The following is a 21,291-nucleotide window of genomic DNA, read 5'->3' as shown; positions in this document are numbered from 1 at the left end:
CATTTATACACTTGTTCGCCTGTATCCTCACAGAAGTAGACACACATGCACGCACACATCCACATCCACCTGCACGTACACTCACACAAACAGACACTCTTTTCTTCTGGTCCAGCTCATCCTTGCAGGAGGGCCGCTGTTAATAAAAGCAGAGCTACAAAGAGAGAAAAAGGCTCCGGCGCATTCACAGAGATCTGTTTCCAGCCGGAGCCGCTGGAGCTGGATGTTTTCTGTCTGGTCCCCGCGTTTATTTACTGATGTCATATTTGGATTAAGGTGGATCTAAAACAGATTGAAAGGGTCACTATCCCACTATCATGCCTGCTGTGAGTTTAATAAACAGCAATAAAATGGAACAAGTGTGTGTAAAGCTTCCTACAGTGGATTATGTTTCCGTTACGGTTTATATCTCTGGGTATTTTCACCACCACTGACTTGTTGAATTGTTGCCAGCTGTAACTCTTGTTTACATGCAGTCACTTCCTGTACAGTATATGAATCTATTGTTCTATCTAATTCTAATAATTACAACATTTATTGGTTGTTAGTTATCATGGATCTCTGATGGTGGATCAGATTAATGATCTCTCACCTTCTGTTTGAATGAAGGTTTTAACATCATGTTGACTGGATGAGTTTCCCTCAAAGAGAAATATCTTAGTAAAAGTTAAAGTCCCCCTCCAACGATCCTTTTGGTTATTTTAAAGCATTCTCTGTGGTTTTTAAATTGTGATTATGAAGTTTTTAGCCAAAATCGCAAAACCTGTGCCATTTCCCAGGGCTCCCCTTCTGCAGAGCATCAGCAGCTCATTAGCAATGCGCCTCTGAGTGGTGGGCTGGGACTGTGCTGCTCTGCAGGAACAGGAACATATGGAATGCAGAAAAAACACAATTTTCATCGGCGGGGATCTTTAAAATTTTTTTTATCATCTTTGTATTTAATACAATTTAATACAGGGATTTATATAAAATATGATTTTATATAAATCCCTGTTTAAGAGCACAGACAGAGCCGTTGGATTCACAGTCATTCGGAGTGAAAATGAACTCAGCTGTGAACTCTGTCACACTATCCACAGCCTCCGTATTTGGTGACAGCTTTCGTCTCACACTGGACATCTTTGACTTTTACAGCAAAGGTAAATGTGACCACGATCGATCACCGTGACAACCTGTGGTTGTACTTGTTCTTCACTCTGGCTCAGACCAGCACCCTCTGGGATTTTCAGTTATCAGCTTTGGGACAGTGTGTGTGTGTGTGTGTGTGTGTGTGGTTTCACTTCCCTTTCATCACTCCTCCACTCACTGCACTCCATCTGTCATACATTGCACTGCTGACATATCTATATTTTACACATATATGCACATTAATAACACACAGACATACTATATTTCATTGTTTTCCTTATTTTGACTCCCACAGCCTTCAGGTCGTCACCACTCTGCCGCTCTCCTCTATAATGATTTGTCAGGATCTGCTTCTCACTTCCACTCCCTATCAATTACTGTAATAGAAACAGTTAAGAGATTGTCACTAAGAAGGTTAGTCACACAGAGATATTGCGACGCCTGCCAACACTGTCATGTCATCTGACTTGTCTGAGCTCGGGGCCTCGGGGCGTTTCCCTTTTTAGAGGAAGAACAAGGCAGAGAGTGAAGGAGGCTGAGGCCGCTGTGTGGGAGAGCCTCAGGAGTGGTGATGCACGTCGATAGTGTGCACGTAAATGCACAACCACGCAAACACATCTGCTGAGGGCATATGGTAGTGACAGCACACACACACACACACACACGCACACACACACACTTGTCTGTTCAAGTGTCAAACCCTAAAGGACGTGTAGAGGTAACGTATGAGACATCTGAACACTGCACAGCTGACTGACATATTACTCTGGTGATAACGATGCCATGTAGAGTATTATCAATAAAAACCGACTCCTTCATATGTCTCAGTTTATCAAGTGCATCTGAAAGACGACACATTAAAATTGACGCTAACACACCTCTTCGCCTTCACACCGCATTCAGGTCATGTTCCTTTTTTTCCCTCCATGTTTTAACATGAGTGAATGACAGTAAACTGAACTGAACTGATTAATATAATTTTGTGGGATCAGAGTGCATAAAACAACAGTTTTGAGTGACAACCTAATCAGCATTTACAGTGTGTGTGCAGCCCAGGCCCGTTGCTATGGGGCGGGCTGCCCACCGACTGACTCTGAGATTTAGTTTTCAAAATTTGTCATTTAATTTAAATTCCTTATACTGTACATCATTTTTTATTTTCTGTATCCAGATCCAGTAAAGATACTACCTTTATATTTCTGATAAATAAAAACAATTAAACTGAAAATAATGGTGGTTTTCAGGGGAGAGCTCCATTCACGAAAAGATTATGTGTGTCTGTGTCTTTTATATACAGTTTATGGTCTGTGTGTGGCAGAGAATGATCAGCTACTGTTTTCTCATGTTGAATCTGTTGTATATAATGACTGTGTGATATTATAATGCGTCAGCATCCGTCGTGGTGTGTTTACATGTATTAGTATAGTAGAGTGTATCTGTATATAGTATCGTAGTATGTACTGTATAAACAGTTTCATAAGGACATATATGGAATATCTTTTCTTACTCTGTTGTGTTACGGTATATTGCTCTTCTCTGCCCTTATGTTATATACAGTATGTCTGCGCTACTGGAAACTTGAATTTCCTTTGGGATCAATAAAGTATCTCTAGCGGGCAGCTTTGCACTCGGTGTTACTGTACATTCAGGCCTGTGACGGTCATAAGTGTTGTTGGAATAATGAGATTATTGCATCGGTCTTATTTGCTGTTCTGCGCACTTAGCACTCCCTTATTATCTATTGATTGTCTCAGCTATAATAACAAGTTTACAAAACCTTGCATGTGCAACTGATCAGTGCCTAGGACTGTGGGAATCTGCACATTTGTAATTGGTCTAGTGTTGGTCTCGCTTCCCATGTTGTAACTTTTAAAACATTTAACCCGAACATTTTAATATTTTAACATTTTAATCGCTTCAGGTTGACGAGGATGTTTGCAGCCTCAGTAGTTGTGGTTGGTCAGTTCTGCACACTGTCATAAAAAAGTTGAGGTCCTCAATTTGAATGTTGGGGTCTGTGTCGGACTTTAAAGGGAGGAGCTTTCTATCAGTTGGTCCTTTAGCTTTTAAAATCCCCAAACTAGGACTAATGAACACACCACATGTTCAGGGATGTGCACACTTATGCTCTTCTGGCATACACCGTGTTTTCATCATATCACACTAGCAGGTTCTGCTCCACAGAGCGCTGTGAGCATCATACCCAGTGGGTGGTTCAGTGTTTCACAGACATTAGTCAGGACCTGCGACACCTACACAGTCCTGCACGAACCAGGACCTGAGGTCAGACTGTTTTAGACCAAACACCTGAAAAACATCAGCATCAGCAGTTCACTGTGTTTAGTGCAGATTAACAAATAGCATTAGTTAGCATTGAGCTTGACATAGCGCCACTGTGCCTCTGGACGGTCGTACACGCAGACAAAATGCCTGGATACTAGTGAGAGCTTCAGGGAAGGATTCAGCTTCTTGCCATGATTCAGGACATAGTTCAGTGTGTATTGAGAGCACAGACACCTACGGGCTGTGAGTCCTGCAGCCTGCTGGCGCTTTCTGAGTGCCAGACACATTGCAAAACACTGAATGACAAACACAGAGCCTGCCAGTGTTGCCTGGTGGTCTTGTTTTGCAATTATAACTCAGCTGTACTGTATGAAGCCTGAGATCTCTCTGACACATTCGTAAAGAAAAAAAAACATAGGGTAAATAATTATAACTGAGAGTGAGAGTTTTGTGTGGCTACTGAATAATATATGGCAGGCAAACACATGAGGAAAAAAACAACATATAATGAATACAGATACATACTGTACATTTCCATTACACCCCTCGCCCCCAGGACACACACAGACATATACACATACACACACATGCTGCACATACTCACATCCATAAGAGTAGATAAACAAAACCAAGCCAACTGTAATGTACAACCTGTAAGATTTATATCTTACCTGCCTTATTATATGACTGCTGGCTGTGGTTTGTGGCTTTTATGATGGATTATTGTGTGATTTGCAATAAATTTAACGTGCAGTCTGTTACACAGTGTCTGACATGTCCTATTTGTCTCAAAGTACTGGTAAAGAAACTGCAGTGCCACATGTACATCATGCAGCTCTGTCCCTGCACAGTTCACACCTGCAGCATCAGCAGCTTGTGCATTTTGACAGTGACAGCCTGGTCCTACTGGTCAGTCTCAGCACCTGCCCTGGGGCTCTGTGTGTGTGTGTGTGTGTGTGTGTGTGTGTGTGTGTGTGTGTGTGTGTGTGTGTGTGTGTGTGTGTGTGTGTGTGTGTGTGTGTGTGTGTGTGTGTGTGTGTGTGTGTGTGTTGTATTTTTCACATTGTATTAAAGTGATAGTTCAACATTTTGGCAAATTGGCCCATTGCCATAATCCCTATAGTTTAAGGAGTAGGTTTTTTACCTTTAATTGTCTGTGCAAGCTATTTTGAGAAAGGCAGAGCAGAGCCGCAAGCTGCTCAGAGCTGTTTTGCATGAATTTACCTCGAAAAGAACTCCATCTCTTAACGTTACGTTATTATCTCATAGCGCGGTGAGTGTGCAGGTAACTTGTCCACCAGAGTGTTTTGGAGTTGGCTCTGAGCAGCTTGCGGCTCTGCTCCGCCATTCTAAAAATAGCTTGCACTGACAATTAAAGGCAACAAACTTACTGCTAAGACTATAGGGATTATGGCAACAGGCCAATTTGCCAAAATGTTGAACTATCCCTTTAAGTAGTAAGTCACGATTCAAGAACATTTTATGAACATGAAGCTGAAACTTTAACTTTATGTGAATAAACTGTTAAAACAAAGTTTGTTTAATCAGCACAGATGTGATTGATCTGGCCAAGTTAGTTGATGATGATAACTGATTGTCCTGAACTATGTAACTTTATATGTTACAGTTCAACTGACCCCAAACACAGGAATATAATGTTTACATGTGTTTTGTGGTCCTCAGGCTGTGCAAGATTTAACCAAACTAATTATTTTTGGGTGAAGAGGAAGCTGCACAAAAATAGTCCCACCATCAATCTCTGACTTACGCAACAAAACACCACCCCGTGCTCCGTGTTCGACAAAAACAAATGCTGGAATTATTTGTAACAGCCATGCCATCTGTTCACCTGGACGTCTCCATGGTGTCCTTGGTGAGATAGACGATCCAGTAGACCAGGTTGAAGGCGCCAAACGAGAGGGGGAAGAGGATGCGAGAGTATTTGTCGATGATGCTGGTGCCAGTCAGGACGTTGTTGGCCGGCACGGCTGAACCCTGCTGCAGGAAGGCCTGGGCATTGACGGGCGGGTTGGGAAACGTTTTGGCAGGGCGGTCGAACAGGGGAGCAGAGTTCATCCTCTTCTTCAGTATGCTGCTGGCATCCACCTTGGATTGGAGGAGCAAAGAGGGGGGAAAAATCGCAGAAACCGTGAGAGGAATTTCACATTAAAGAGAATATTGCATGATGTAATATGAGGGAATTAATAATGAAACTGTGCTGTGCTGTTGTACCCTGATGTTGGTGCCATATTTGCACAGCTGTGAGTTGATCAGTGCATGTTGAGAGTGTGTGTGTGTGTGTGTGTAAGTGTGTCTGCAGAAAACTGTGTAGAATACAAATGAGCACCACAGTAATTAAGATCAACAAAGGAGTGTGTTTTGCTTTTGATTCAATGTGATTTCAATCATCAACCCATTTCATCAAGATTGATGCAGTCGTGTGAAGCAAACAACACATTAAATAAAAAGAGGCTCATATAAGTTTGACACAGGGTTAAAGGGATAGTTCAACATTTTGGCAAATTGGCCCATTGCAATAATCCCTATACTTTTAGGAGTAGGTTTGTTACCTTTATTTGTCGGTGCAAGCTATACCTCTAAAACAACTCTGTCTCGTAACGTTCTGTTATTATCTCATAGTGTGGTGAATGTGCAGGTCACAACTTGTCCACCAGAGTGTTTTGGAGTTGTTCGATTGTGTATTTGATGAGTTTGATGAGGGAAACCAAGAAATCCCATTAGCCTCCGTAGCGTAGCTCTGAGCAGCTCGTGGCTCTGCTCCGCCGTTCTAAAAACAGCTTGCACCGACAATTAAAGGTAACAAACCTACTGCTATGACTATAGGGATTATGACAATGGGCCAATTTGCCAAAATGTTGAACTATCCCTTTAAAGCTGTGCCTCATCAACTTCCAGTTAACCAGCACAAGCTCCTTGCTCCAGCACTGAATCAGGTACTAAGTGGGTGTATGCATGCATGTGCGTGAGAGAGAGAGTGGGAAAGTGCACATCTGGGAAATGGGTCAAAGTACACCATGTTGCCTGTAGGTAGAGTCAGAGGTGGGGGGGACATGAGTGCAATCCTGTTTTTGAACCAAAGACATTGTTTAAAATCTATCTATGGCCAGAAGGACGGAACAGAAATAGACCACACACACACTTCATGATGGTTCCTTTGATTTATATACTGTAGTCAGGAGATGAATGTTACTGACAGTGAATGAGAAACATCATCAAATATTTATTGTGCATTTTTAAACTCATTTAATGTTAAACAACATGAAGTTTGTGTGATTGATAAACAGTCAGCATGTGAGAATTAAAATGTGTGATAGTTTTTGCAGGATAATCTTGACCACACTAACAACTCTCAGCTCACTGAGCTCAACTTTTTTTTTTTTCCCAAACCAGAATCTTGGAGCCAAAACCTGATCTTTGCAAGATTAAAGTTGGATTTGTGAGGCGACAGGATTACACACACTCACGCACACACACGCTTCTCTCCAGGTTGAGAAACTATTAAACTGTTACACTTACAAATCCAAAAACAAGATTAGTGTTACAACAAGTCCCCGTTTTTTTAATTTGACAAAAACTTGAATCATTTGCAGTTTCATCCAACAGTGATTGTTACGGTGACGACGACTTGAGGCTCGTCTATCCTGGATTCGATTATGTTGCACCATTCTTATCATTTCAATTCTGTTTGAAAGTCTGACGTCAGGGGTATAATAACCATAGCAACAGATAACAGAACATATAACAGATAACAGAGGAAAAATAAATCCTTTTTTTCTCAGTTTTTTCCATATCTGAACTCAAGGTCTAATGGATGAAGGGCGTTCTGTTTTGTACAGATGGTAAAACTCCCAACACCTGAGTATCTACTAAACCATAAAACTGTAATCAATGCTAGTTTTTTTCTTAAAAAACACACCCATCCTTCATTGTGGTGTAGAACTGGTAGCTGCCAAGTGCAGTGAGAGTGACAAAGAGAGAGAGAAGCAAAGAAAAGAGAAATGAAGCCACTCTGTGATCAAAGAATCTAAAAAAATCCTTCAATTCTCTTCAGGCTTCATTAGTGTTGTACAGATGTTTCTTTAAGGGACAAAATATAAACTTATATCTGCATTTCAGTCCTGTCAGTGACAACGGGAAGGAAGGAAAGAAGGAAGGAAGGAAGGAAAAGGTAGAAGAAGGAATAAAAAACAATATTTTGTAAACCATGACACTGTGGGTGGATGTGGATTCGGGCAGGAGTTGTGTTTCTGCTGGTCTCTAAGGTCAAAGTTCAGTCAAGTATTGAGGGTTAATGCTCAAACTGGAATAAAGTCTTAAAAGTGCATTTGTTTTCTCCTACAGCAACGTCTAAAACTCCATCCAACTACTGTTTTTAAGGGTAAAGTTGTGCACGTCACACGCACAATTGCTTGTGTACCGGTATGTACGATCAGCTGTGAGTCCGTACAGTATACCACAGCTGATCCGATACACGGGCTATTTTTGATAATGACAACAGGCTCGCTTGGCGTCTTCCTGGTCAAATCCCAGAGGGATCAGCTCCTCTTCTCTTTATCCACTGCTCCAGATTCCAACAGAACCACTCTGACTCTGGGAGGATGGGCTCCGATTGACGGAGGCACGGATGCTGTCTGGGTGTGAATATTCAGGCGGTGGGGGCTGTAAGTGTGTAAGTGCCTTTTCGTGTGTGTGTGTGAACTATCAATATGTCTGGTATGGCAGCGAGTGCACAGAGGTTCGTCTCCGTGGGTGTTGAGTGGGTGTAGATGAGCTGCTGCAGATGGATATGTGTGGATCTGTATGTAAATGTATTTTTTCTATCAGTGTATTTTAAGCACAGTGGTGCATATTTTCAGCTCGAGTGCAATAACACTGCTTTCATTGTTCAGGTTTAGAAAGTAAGAGGAGAAATAGATGGATATGGGTTAGAGTTTAAAACACAAACTACACAGCCATCTTATTGGTTGTGTTAATGTGTCATGGTCTACATTTCTCTACAGGGATATAAACCAGAGAAAGGTGGAATACAAACTATGACAGATATGATACTGCAAGCTCTCTCCCTCTTGGCAATTTAAGTTTACAACTTGACTAATTGGTAGAAATGTAGCTACAGTGACTTTCTCCAGAGGGAACGACAAAGAAAGGAGTGATAGAGCTCTAAAACAATAACCCAATAAAAGGTTCGGTCACAAAGTGAATCCCTGCTGGAACCACAGAGGAAAAGTCAAAACACATCACGTCTCCTGTGAACAATATGAAGTTAAAGACTGAATGAATATTGAAATGAAACACTGTTTATTGCCGTTCGATCATGAAAATGGCTTTTAAAATGCAAACTGCTGCTGGTTAACAGGTGTAAAATAACAGTTTAATGTTTGTGAAGTTTGTGAAGGGGAATTCTGGGACTATTACTCTTACACATGAGCAATAACAATAATATAACACTCTCTCCTGCTGACTGCAGAGGCCAGAAAACACAAAATTAAAGGCACCAAATGTGATGTTAAATGAAACCGACATTTCCCGATGAAGAAAACGGTGGTGGAGAAAGAAGCATGCTGTTGCTGAGGAACAATATGTAAGTATGTATATTTATACGAGCCTGTCAAAGACGAATTTCTGTCACTCGTGACAGACAATAAAGTTTATCTTATCTTATCTTATCTTATTTCATGGATGCAACACAGTGTTTCTATAAACATAAAGTTGTAAGAAGGATGTAACTGTACGTATGGTTCATGATGACATCATTTCCTGTCACTGACACGGTGGCAGCAGGACATGTTTCTCCCCCTGAGCTGTGATCAATAACACCGACACCTGTGGCTCGGCCTATAAATAAATAAAGTTCCTTTCTTTCTATCACTCCACTGCTTTTCCTTTATTTCCACCTACGACTGTTTTATTTTCTGCTAATTTCCCGCACCACGTAGCGTGCCGCCTACTCACACACACCACTGACAATGGATGCAGCACCCTCCGCACTCACTGATAAACCAACTACCCCCCGCCTCCGTCCTGCCCCCGTTGTGTTTACGGTTGTATTTTTGATTCATTAACTGAACCATTTAACTTGTGTTGTTGTGCAGTATTCCTCTTGCTGCTGTTTCGTCTCTTCTACCTGACGGTCAGAACGGGTTGTATAGTGTTTTTATAAATCGTGACCGTGGGGACAGTTGTTTCTGTTCCCACTGATACACCATTGTTTCCCCCCCCCTTTCTTTTTTTTCTGTGTAATGAAGAGTCTTCCCTCCTACATATTTGGTGAAAGCAGTCATTTTCCATGATGCATCCCTCCCACTCTCTCTTTCTCTCAGTGTAACTCTCGCTCATGCACACTTACAATCACACGCACACATAGGAAAACACAAAAACAAACCACACTGGCCCCACACATCTTGAATCCTGAACCAAAAAAAAAAGAAAAACGGACTGGGTCAGCGTTCTCAGCCCCCACTCCATGTCACTGTGGTGACTGCCCTCCTTCTTGTGAGCCTGCAGTGATCTGCTGGATATTCCCTTAATCTATGGCTGTTACATAATCTGCAGCAACATCGTTCACAGAGCCACTGGCTGTCTCCTCGTGTCACTCTCTGTGGTTATCACACAGTTACAGGGCAGAATAGAGGACCAGGAGAGAGAGAGGGATGGATGGGATATACTGTAGATGGATGGATGGATAAGACATTGTATACAGTGCGGACTGGAGTGAAGTGTGTGGATGTGAGGGACATAATTTGCTGCAGATTATTGGTGTGCCTATGTATGTGTCGGACTAGTGCGTGCTGCTGCAGATTATGTGTGGACGTGGATGTGAGGACAAGCGTGGATAAAGCAGAGATTGTGGTGTATACACGGTCAGCACATCCAAGCAAAAAAAAAAAAAAGAGAGAGAAAGAGAATGCGAGAAGCAAAAGAGGGATGGTCAAGAGATGAAGTGTGTGCTTGCATGAGTGAGTGTGCGGAGAGAGAGACAGAATAGAGGAGCACAGCAGGAGGCTGGAGAGAGGGAGAAGAAGAAGAAAAAAGATGGATAATGTTGAATGTTGGTGCATTTTTGTGTGTGTATGCACGAGGGGGAAGAAGTGAGGGAGAGGGATGGAGGGATGGAGGCCTGTGCATATGTGATTCGAGTGAGATTATGATTCTCTGTGGGATGAGGCAGAGGATAAAAGAGAGATTGTATATAATGTGCATTGTTTGCATTGCACATGTTGCATGTGTGATTGCAAATAAGCAAATGGGAGAACAGAAGGGAGAGCAGTCGGTGCAGCAGGAACTTCAGACAGAGAGTAGACAATCAAAAATACACCAGCCATATAAAAACAATGTGATTATGACTCTCATCACTGACTCAGACCAATGCAACCAGTTAAGACTCAGAAACTACAAAAAATAAATCATATAAAAGCCTTAATAACCCTCCATCATAATAAAGAGCTCATTTTCTGTTGCACATATAGCAGCTCAGCACAAGACAGACTGGTAATAACCTGTCAATGCACACGCATACACACACTATACATTACAAATTATGTAGAAAATGAGATTATTAAATCATAATGTCGATGTGTATTAACACCTGTAAACAAGGTCTTCATTTTTCTTTATCCGTTTTAAATGCTTTTGTGACATAGGTGCGTTAATGTGCCAATTAAGGCTGAAACAGAGCAGGAGACTGAAACTGAAATAGTTACATAAAACAGAAGAAGAGCTGAGAATGAACCCAGACAGGAAGAGAGAGAGTGGAGCTTAGTGAGAGACGAGAAGTGAACAGATCAAACCACAGAGATGAAAGGCATGAAACAGAAGTGGATCTATGGAGGGATGAGTGACAGAAAGTTTTTATATACTGTACGTCCAGAAAAGTGAAGAAAACCTCAGTATCTCAGTCTGTACTGGACAAATTCTGCTGTTTTTGGTGAATTTCTTCCTCTCTGAAACTAAAACATCAGTCAAACCAAAAAAAACCAAGAAGATGCCACTGACTCACTGCTGGAATATCTGTTCCCATAATTACAGTGCAACTAATGGTGCATTTTCAACAATAACTAAACAAACAGCCAGATGTGACTCAAATCATTTCATACATATAGAATATATTTATACATAATATGTAGCTTGTGCTTGTACTGAACCACCTCCTTCCACACATGCTTCAGTGCATTTTAATGCACAGTTAATGGTACATTATTGCTGCGAGACCAGAAGTGTGGGCGGTGAGAGCTCACTAAAGTTTGCCTGAATCTGCCTCTTAGACATTTTCTGTTCTCTCTGTGAGTTGTTTTGAAATGTTGTAGAAGCAAAAAGCATTTCATCACATGTTTGACAAAGTAACAGGAAGCAGCTCAGAGAAGTTTCAGTGTTGGAGTTTTGATTTGTGGGGGGAAAAAAAACATACAGGGTTTTGAGGAAAATGTCTAAAGGCTTGTAATTAGAGCACGGAGAGTGAGAGCTGTGAGAGCAGCGGCTAAGTGCAGTTTATAAGGTCTGCATCTGCACACAACACCAGTAATCCTGCTGCGGCCTGTGACCTTTAGACAAGGTCAGAGTGATTGTGTGTCTGTCATTAGAGGGTTAAAGCATTGTGATGACACATTTTCATAAACCCTCTAAACATTATTAATATCTCCACAACGTTAACGAGGATGTTGGCTGCTCTTTGCTTGGCTCTGTGTATAGACACAGAGGCACCACTGCATTTTGTTGACAGCAGAATTAAAAAACTGAGTTAAAATGCTTCACCTGGTTTAAAACACGTCATCTTTAAATATTTACACAGCTGCCAAAGAGAAAGAGAAGTTGACTTACTGAGGAAACTTCTCCGTCGTTGCCTGTGGCTGCAGCCGGAGCTGCAGCTGCAGCCGCCGCCTCCTGAGCCGCCGCCTTCATCGCTGCCGCCTTTCGCATCTCCCTGTTGGCCTGCAGGGTGGAGAAGTAGTTGACTGCTGCAAACTCGATGAGGGCGGAGAAGACGAAGGCGAAGCAGACGGCGATGAACCAGTCCATGGCCGTGGCGTAGGAGACTTTGGGGAGCGAGTGTCGGGCGCTGATGCTGAGTGTTGTCATGGTGAGGACGGTGGTGATACCTGCACACACGGAGGAGGAGATGGAGGTTGTGTGAGGTCATGGTTTGGTCGGTATGTTAACTCAGACTTACTTTTATCTCCACTGCATTATTATCTGTTGTGGAAAGCGATCTGATGAAATCAATACCACTCTCATGTCTGTGCATTAACTATAGATTTATAACAAGGAGGTGCATAAAAGCTGAGAGCATGGGGAAAGTGCCAGCCTGCCTTCTCTATCCTCAGCTCCCAAGAAAACCACGACTTGTCATTTCTAACAATATCAAAGTGTGTGTGGGTGTATGTGTGAGTGTGTGCATGCGTGTGGGTTTTTATTTTTGTGTTTCTACCATAATACGACTCAAGGCCTTGGATGCATTTGTCAGTGAGTAACAATGCAGAGGCTTGATTATGAGAGGCCACAGCAATCAGCTTGATTTGGACACACACACACACACACACACACACACACACACACACACACACACACACACACACACACACACACACACACACACACACACACACACACACACACACACACACACACACATACTCCAAATGCATAAACACACACACACACACACACACTAGAGAGATCTTAAGGCTAACCAGTCGACATTCAGCCTGAGTGTCTTTTCTACGTAGATCAATCTCATCAGGTCTTTTCAGAAAAACCCATTTTATGATTTAAGTGGCAAACAAAAGCTGCAGCATCTCTTTGGAATTTACTATTTCAAGTCAAAATATTTCCATCTGGCAAGAAAACCCATCTGCAATCACTTCAGCAGAGAAACACTCATGTTTTCAGTGTTTGTTAAACCACAGTTCTGCAGGAATGACACCAAAACCAGGTCCTGCTGAAGTCCACTCATGCAGCATAGTCAGTCATAGTGTTAATACTGGGAATTATTGGTGTTTTCTACTTAGGAATTTACTGTGAAGACGCATTTTAAGATGGAAATCCTACTTTCAGTGAATATCTTAGTGACTTTTACAACATTGCGTGATGCTTCTAGTTTAATGCCGTGAGTATAAATGTAATTTTATATAACAAAAGCCTGGATGCCAACATATCACAGTGTCTACACAGCAGATTTTCCCAGTGTTGGACACATGGCAGCGGCTCTGTTTCATGGCATATAACTAGAATGTCAGGCCATGTGCCATTTCGGCTCAGCAAGGTTTGCCAAAAAGTCACTTCAGGGGATGCTAATCTGTCCGTAAGCAGACTAACCCCTGCCCCCGCACTGGCACACAAATAAAAGAGACCAAATATCTGTAAACATTCTCCGGAAAGCCGTCCAGTAAGATGACCAGACAAAAGCCACAAAGCATTTGTTAACATTTGTTTATCTGTTAAGTATGTCACAATATGGGCTACGGCTGAGCTGACAGAAGGCTGAAGAGGATGAGAGGATGGATGTGGGGAAAGATGAAGACAAAAGATGAAGGAGAGAAACATGTGTGGATGCATCAATGGGTAGATGCGGTGAAAGCAACTGTTTTTGATATCTCTGTCAGCTTGACTGCACTGTTCTGTTTTTTTTTGTTTTTTTTTTCGTTGTTGTTAGCAGCAGTTCCTCTAACCTTCTGGCCATGGCTGCAAATTGAAGCGGAGACTGCCGGCGTCCCTTTGAGCACGGCCTCAAAGTAGAAAACTAAGAAAAACACGGTGCAGATCTGAGGCCATTCATAACTTCTCTTGGATACATGACAGTTTGAAATTAGTTTGGACCACAGAAAAGGTCCATGGCAGGTGCATTTTAGACTCTTTTCATGTGTCAAACTATCAACACATCCCCCCCAAAAAAACATAAATACGAAGTCTAGTTTTGCCACTGGAGAAGGATTTCCCTCTCCTCTCGTCCCTGACTGAGTCAGACGAAGATGCTGACAATGAACATCTCCTTAAATGGCCCGTTAACAAAGTACATATCCAATTCGCTTTCATCAAGCTAAAGCAAGCAGGGGAAAGGGGCCATTGAACATTGCTGTCCATGCTTTTACCGAACGTACGCTGTAGTTGTGCGCATTTCATTAGCAGCCCTGGTTCTCGCGGGGCGTTTAATGCACCTCATAACGTCAGAGAAGCATGTTCTGCACATCACTTTAGCAATGAAAGATAACAACTCATATACGAGCTCCGCCGAGGAGCCGACCAGCGCCGGCCGTCTCCAGCTCGAGCGCGAGTTAAATGGTTGCAAAAAGGGGAGGAGGGACATGGGATGAAAGCCTGTCAGGGTGGGAGGGAGAGGCAGAAAAAAGAAAGAAAGAAAGAAAGAAAGAGCGAGTGTAGGAGGGAGGGGGTGAAGTATAAAGACAGGATAGAAATTAAATGCTCGGGGCATTTATGTGCTTTTATAGGAAAAAAGCAAGGTACAAATTAGGCCACACTCAATTAAGTCTGTGAGACTTGTGCTCAAGGGACTTTCAGCTCTCGGAGAGGTTGTTGACAATCCAGGGCACAACATACAATGGCTTCATATACTGTCAGGGTGGCGCACATCCATATATATATATATATATTTATACATCCTTCTCTTCTCTTCTCTTCTCTTCTCTTCTCTTCTCTTCTCTTCTCTTCTCTTCTCTTCTCTTCTCTTCTCTTCTCTTCTCTTCTCTTCTCTTCTCTTCTCTTCTCTTCTCTTCTCTTCTCTTCTCTTCTCTTCTCTTCTCTTCTCTTCTCTTCTCACTTTACACGCTCTTAAAGCAAAGCACTTAAAAACTTGGAAACAAACTATGTCACTATTTGAATATGAAACTTGAACCTTTTGTAATAAAATATTCAGCACATGGCGATGGAGGTTTTTCGACATGACCTCCTCTAAAATGCCGAGCGATCACCCAGAGCTCCGACTCACTCAACAAGAAACTGTCCAATATTCCTGAGCTGTTTTTTTTTTTTTTGTTCCTCTTATTGAACAGGCTACTCAATATCGAGTGAAATGAAAACAGCATGAGGAGTGAGGTTGATGAGTTGCCACAGATGTGCGTTCCACATGGGGCCACAACCTTCATGCCAATGCTAATTATCGGGGTCTATTCTCTGAAGAGGAAGTGCAAAAACACGAGCACGGACCACAGAACCACAATCTACACGAGGCAACAGCGTCACTGCCGTCAGCTGCAACTTGTTGAAATTTAACGTGATGTGGAAACGAAATTAACAAACAATTTCCCCCAATTTTTTTTTCCCCCTCTTTGTTTTGTCTCGGTCTCATTTCTCTCTCCCTCTCTCTCTCTCTGTCTTTGTTTTGTGTCTCTCGCCCTCTCTGCTCCTGAGGCTAGAGCTTGGTGGCAACTGTAGCGTGATGTAATGTGAGCAAGCGGAACCTGTGAGTGCTCGGGAGAGAGCCAAGTAAACATCCTGCCCCTCTCGGCCTTTGCATGACCAATTTTAAAAAGGACATTTATTCCCCATTAATTGTGATCCAGCACAGCGGCGGCGCAGGAATAGAGATAATGAAGAGAGGTTAAATCAGAACCTGATGACTCTGTCTGTCTGTTGAATTTTTTTTTCTTTTTTTTTTTTTTGCAGGAGGTATTTTAAGGACTTCTCTGTGCTGCTGATCAGTGTGCAGTAAACATAGAAGAAGAGAATATAGTGAGAGTTTTGTGGAGCTGGTGGAGTCAGGCTGAGGTCGCAGAGTGGGTGGTGAGTCAACAAATGAAGAACATTTTCATGAGTTTTTAATACTTGAGGAAAACAAAGTCAAGTTTTGAGCTGAAAACTTAATGAGGAGACAGAAACTTTTTTTTTTAACACTCATCAGAAACCGTAAGACACTACACCATACACTGTTCTGTTCTGTTCAACAATAAATGTCTCATTCAAGAGCAACACCACCTTAAATTCTGACAGCTGACAACTTCTCTTAATGATGCCGCCTTTAAAATAATAATGTGCAGCATGTTTTCTCCCACCTCTCCACTTGCAGAAACTTAGAGCGTATGGATCAAATGTGAATTTTACAAACTCTTACCAAACACAGTCCGAGCTGGAACCGATTCCTTATTAATCCAGAAAGAGACTTGGGCCAGGATCACAGTCATAATACAGGGAATGTAGGTCTGAATCAGGAAGAAGCCCATTTTCCTCTGGAGGTGGAAGTGGACCGTCATGATCACATATTCACCTGAGACAGTGAAACACAAAAGACACGTGTGTTTGTAATGATACTGATGATAAATACTGTGTTATTTGTCTTCTAACTGCCAATAAGTGTAATAATATACATGTACTAGGTTATATAACACATCAGACTCCAAACCTGTGAAATGCTAACCTGCCACCCTGACAGTGTTATGATCTCAGAGTCCTCGCTCACCTGTGTTGGACTTGAGTCTCTCGCTCGACACCGTCTGGCCGACCAGGTCGTACTGCAGCAGGCTGGATGACTCCTGCGGCACCTCCACAGACGACAGAGGACCTTTCTTCCACGTGTAGACGATCTCACTGATGGGGTACGCGTCTGGATGGGACGGACGGAGAAGAACTCAAGTCACCGTTTTTATACAGGTGAAATAATTTAAAGCTTAAAAAGTGCAAAGAAACTCCAACTAAAGAACAAAAACACTTTTACTGCTTCTTGGCTTTAAAAATGTTCTTTCCTTTACAGACGAGTCTGCGCTCTCACACATAAAAACAATAAACGGAAACGTCGTCCTCATCCTTGACTTGATTACTTGATATTTTTTTGAAAGCGCCGCCGTTATTGAACAAATCACTGCTGTTATTCCTGGTACAAAATGATCAGAGTCACAAATAACCTTCAGATGTGCACTTTGCACATGCTGAATGAAGACCTGTCATAGCTTTACAGTATATTACCTACATAACTTATTTTTAAAAAGCATAAAACGTATAATTACTCCTAGATCGTCAAAGATAAGCTTCATCTGAGCCACTGTTATGTTATTAAACTTCTTTATTAGAGTAGTTCCTCTTAGTATGACAGTGGAAACCTTCCTTTCTTACATGTAAAGGTCTAATTCTCAAACACACTGATCTATTTCTCAACTTGTCCTTATTCCAAATCACACAATGAAGTCGGAGGCATGATAATAAATCCCTGCAGCGAGCGTGTAATTACCCTCCCCTCCTGTATACCGCATTCTCTCCTACGCACTGAAATAACATGTGTTAATGAGCAAAAGTACAACATGCGTTTTACATAACACAGTAATGATAAGGTATGTGGGCTGTAATAAAGAAAATCTGACTGTTATGCACCTTTTACTCTTCAATTACATCGTATAAACAAGGTCTTTAAAAAGCTTATTCCCACTGTAGGATTCCCCAATGTACTGAGATAGTTTATTTCTCTTTATCCCTCTTCTCCACTTAAATCCTCTGTTTTTTTACTCCCATGATCCCCGTGGACTTGTTTTCACCCTCTGACCCTTTACAACACCAGGAACGGGAAGTGGTAACTGTTCTGTTTATATGGGAATGACACTGTAAGTCCTATTTACCCTAATGTACAGTACATGACACTTCAAATTGAAATGCTTGAATACGTCCTGTCAGGCAGTCAATTACTCAGTGACAGAGCGATCATCGGAGAGTGACACCATCTGTCAGAGCGAGCGAGCGAGGGGCTTAACACAAAAAACAAACTCACAACTCCCAAACTTGAGCGGGCAGGCATGGCCGTCCATCGGGAAGTTCATCAGACGCATGGGGCACTCGGCATTTATAGTTAATCTGTCAGAATAGAGATGAGATGGAAGATGAGTTTGATTTATATTTGATAAACTGTTACTGGCTGTTTTTTTTATGATGGATCCATCCAGTCCGTTTGACGCACACTCTAACAAACACAACAGGAGTGTTTGATGTGTTGAGGTTGATGGATCAATGCTGCAGAGATTAAAATGTGGTTTTCTCTCTTGTCATATTCTGGCAACATATCATATAAAAGTGTAACTCTTGCAGAAGATAACTAAACACACAAGTTAAGATGGATTATATAAAGCTTTTGAACTTCATCAAATATTTTCAAGTAAAGTTGATCCACTTAGATAATCTAATTATTCTTAAAAAAAAAATGTTTCTGTGTAATCAGAAACTCTGAGGGCATTTTTATTTATTAATTTTATTTATCCTAAATACGTCCCTTTGGAAAAGGCCGGAGTCATGTTTGTTTGAATTACTTTCCAGGCCTGTTTTCATTATCAGATGGCTCATGTCTTTTTTTTTTTTTTTCTTTTTTTTTTGGAATGGCAGCGCTCATCTCTTTTCATGTCTGTGCATATTCTTGGACGCTTGTTTTGTTTGATTTGCTTTCCAGGTCTGTGCTCTATTCCAGTCTTGGCTGTGTGTTGTGTGTGTGTCCAGCACTGTTATTTTTTTACCTCATGGTGTAGAGGATAGTTCCGTTCTGCATGATGCGGAACAGCTTGTTGGGGGTGGTCATGTTGTGAGAGATCGACCTCTTGCCATTCCGGAAAAAGGTGTCCGGAGTCCAGATCTTGCTGACCATCAGGTTGTTGAGCCGCAGGATCTCGATGGGGCCCTCGAATTTCAGCCGCTCGTCGATCCACGTCTGACGAAAGAACACGTCCATGGTGTACTCCTGCCAGGTGGAGGGGTAGGGTAGGGTGTGGTGGTGGTTTTAGAGCGTTGGTTAAGGATTTATTTATTTACTATACCAACCAGTACAACCACTCCTACTACTGGTGCTGCTTCTGCTCCTGCTGCTACTATCTCCACTACCCCCAGAGAGAATGGCAGATGGGTTTGTGAGCCATGGTTACATTGGAAACCTGCAGGATAAAGCACTGGCAATCTGATGTGTTATTCTTTTTTTTCTTTTTTTTCCATTTCTGGACTTTTCTATTTTTACTTGCCGGTGCAGATGACATTTAAAAAGTTTGGGTTTTTTTTAAATCAAGGTTTTTGTTTCTTTATAATCAGTAATGGATTCTTTCAAAAGACAGAGAGAGGGGTTATCTTGTGTTTTTTATCTTATTGTACCAGGTCTGGAGATGAAACAGCTGATTGATGATGATGATGATGGACATTAAATGTGAATATAGATTATTTTCTGTGGATGCATGTGAGTGGTTTACTGTACATGCCTCTGTGTGGAGCTCACACCAGCGTATCACATGGCAAGTTCAAGTAGGCTTTAGATGCAGCGAGAGTATCTAAAGCCTAAAGCCTAAAGCGTGTAGAGTACAACAGACATACAGTGCTCAGCCTATCCCATGACAGGAGTAGCCAGCCTATCCCGTCCCAACATCAGCCAGATCTCTCTCTCTCTGCCTCTCTGACAGGGGGATTGTCAACCAGATTAAAATCCTAAGCTGCACTAATGACATCCTGCCCAAATGCTGGAATAATGAAGGCTGGGGAGAACCATGACTTGAAGCTCAATGCACAGAGTTACTGATGGAGGGAAACCGGACACATTCTCCCTCGTCTCCATGAAATCACACTGACTTTGTAAACAAGTGGTGAAACGAATGCACATATATGGACATCTGTGGAGCAGTGTGCATGTGTGTGTGTGTGTGTGTGTGTGTGTCTGTGTGTGTGCGTATCTTGGATCAGTGTTGCGGTGGTCAGTGTGGTTTACGTACCATCTCAACATCTGACACAGGTCCAAAGCTGGTGACAAAGATGTCAGTTTTAACCTCTGTGACTGGACCTACAGAGGAAGCAGAGGCAGCTGCTTTCACACAAATAACAACTTTGGATCAGATATTGAAATTTCTTTTCTAAAATACATAAATCTCAAGCAGTTCAAAGTAAAACTAGATTTAATGTTGAGCACAATAATGTGAAATCTAAATCATTTAAACAACAACAACAAAGAGAACATTAAATTGATGAAGCTGAAGTTGATTCTCAAGTTTCCACTTGTTCACTGCTAATTTTGTCTTAATTATGTAAAAGAAAAGAGACAAATATTGCACCACTACAGCACAGAAACTCACTGGAAACGAGCCACACACAACTACAGGAGAGACATTATATCATCCGACAACAGAGAAACTCGATACACTCATTTATGAAGCAATATCATATAAAATGTCAGATAACACACACACATGATCATACCTCCAAATCCAGGTCGCAGCCTGTTGTCATAGCCATCCAGCAATCTATCCAATATACGCGTGATGTTATCCAAATAGATACTGGTGTCACCATTTCCCCACACACTGCTCACACTGTAACTAAAGTACATGAAGCACTAAATGAGGAATGATTCCAACAGTTTGGAAATGCAGAGTTTCTCAAAACGCACATCCATCATCCACAAGCCTCTGGTCTCCGTGCGTAAAATACAAAAAAAAAAGTGGGAGAACATGCAGAGAAGAAGAAAAGAGTTGCCATACTCACCAAGACAGAAATAAGCAAGTTAAAATGAGAGCCATGCCTCGCAGACACCCCACGACTAGAAATCCCTGGTCAACTTTTAAAATCAACATATTCCATCATGTAAAAGAAGCATGATTAAAGCCGAGTCGGGTTCTTCTGTGAGTTGTGAACCGTGCGAGGATACCGCGCCAGTCCTGCACGACTTGACTTCCCCCTCTAGTGCGGTTGCGCCCGCCTCAGCCTGAATCGCTCAGTTGGAAAAACCTGAAGAGTTTTTAAGAGAGTGGAGAGGAGGGACGAGGAGAGGAGGGGAGGGGGGCAGGTGGTGCCGGTGGTGGTGCTGGTGGGGGGTAGTGGGGGGTATTAACATCACCCGAACAAGGCATTTAAGAAGAAAATACACGGGGCTCTTGTGCAAGTTGGGCATTTAGGAAATGTTGAGAGGTTGATGTG

The 21,291-nt window shown here is 42.1% G+C and overlaps 1 protein-coding gene across 1 annotated transcript; it reads right to left on the bottom strand.

The window, feature by feature from the left end:
* Window positions 1-5,256: 5,256 nt before the first annotated feature.
* Window positions 5,257-20,948, bottom strand: gabra6b (gamma-aminobutyric acid type A receptor subunit alpha6b; the record flags this gene model as incomplete). The annotated part of the gene is made up of 9 exons (XM_083986309.1): window positions 5,257-5,517; window positions 12,247-12,524; window positions 16,490-16,642; window positions 16,835-16,978; window positions 18,131-18,213; window positions 18,864-19,084; window positions 20,094-20,161; window positions 20,575-20,693; window positions 20,860-20,948. The coding sequence occupies 9 exons, from the start codon at window positions 20,946-20,948 to the stop codon at window positions 5,257-5,259; spliced, it is 1,416 nt and encodes a 471-aa protein (XP_083842435.1).
* Between the last annotated feature and the right edge of the window lie 343 nt (window positions 20,949-21,291).

Source organism: Trachurus trachurus (assembly GCF_905171665.1).
Source record: "Trachurus trachurus genome assembly, chromosome: 14".
NCBI lineage: Eukaryota > Metazoa > Chordata > Actinopteri > Carangiformes > Carangidae > Trachurus > Trachurus trachurus.
The sequence above is the reverse complement of the archived record's forward strand: the minus strand, read 5'-3'. Positions and strand labels throughout refer to the sequence as shown.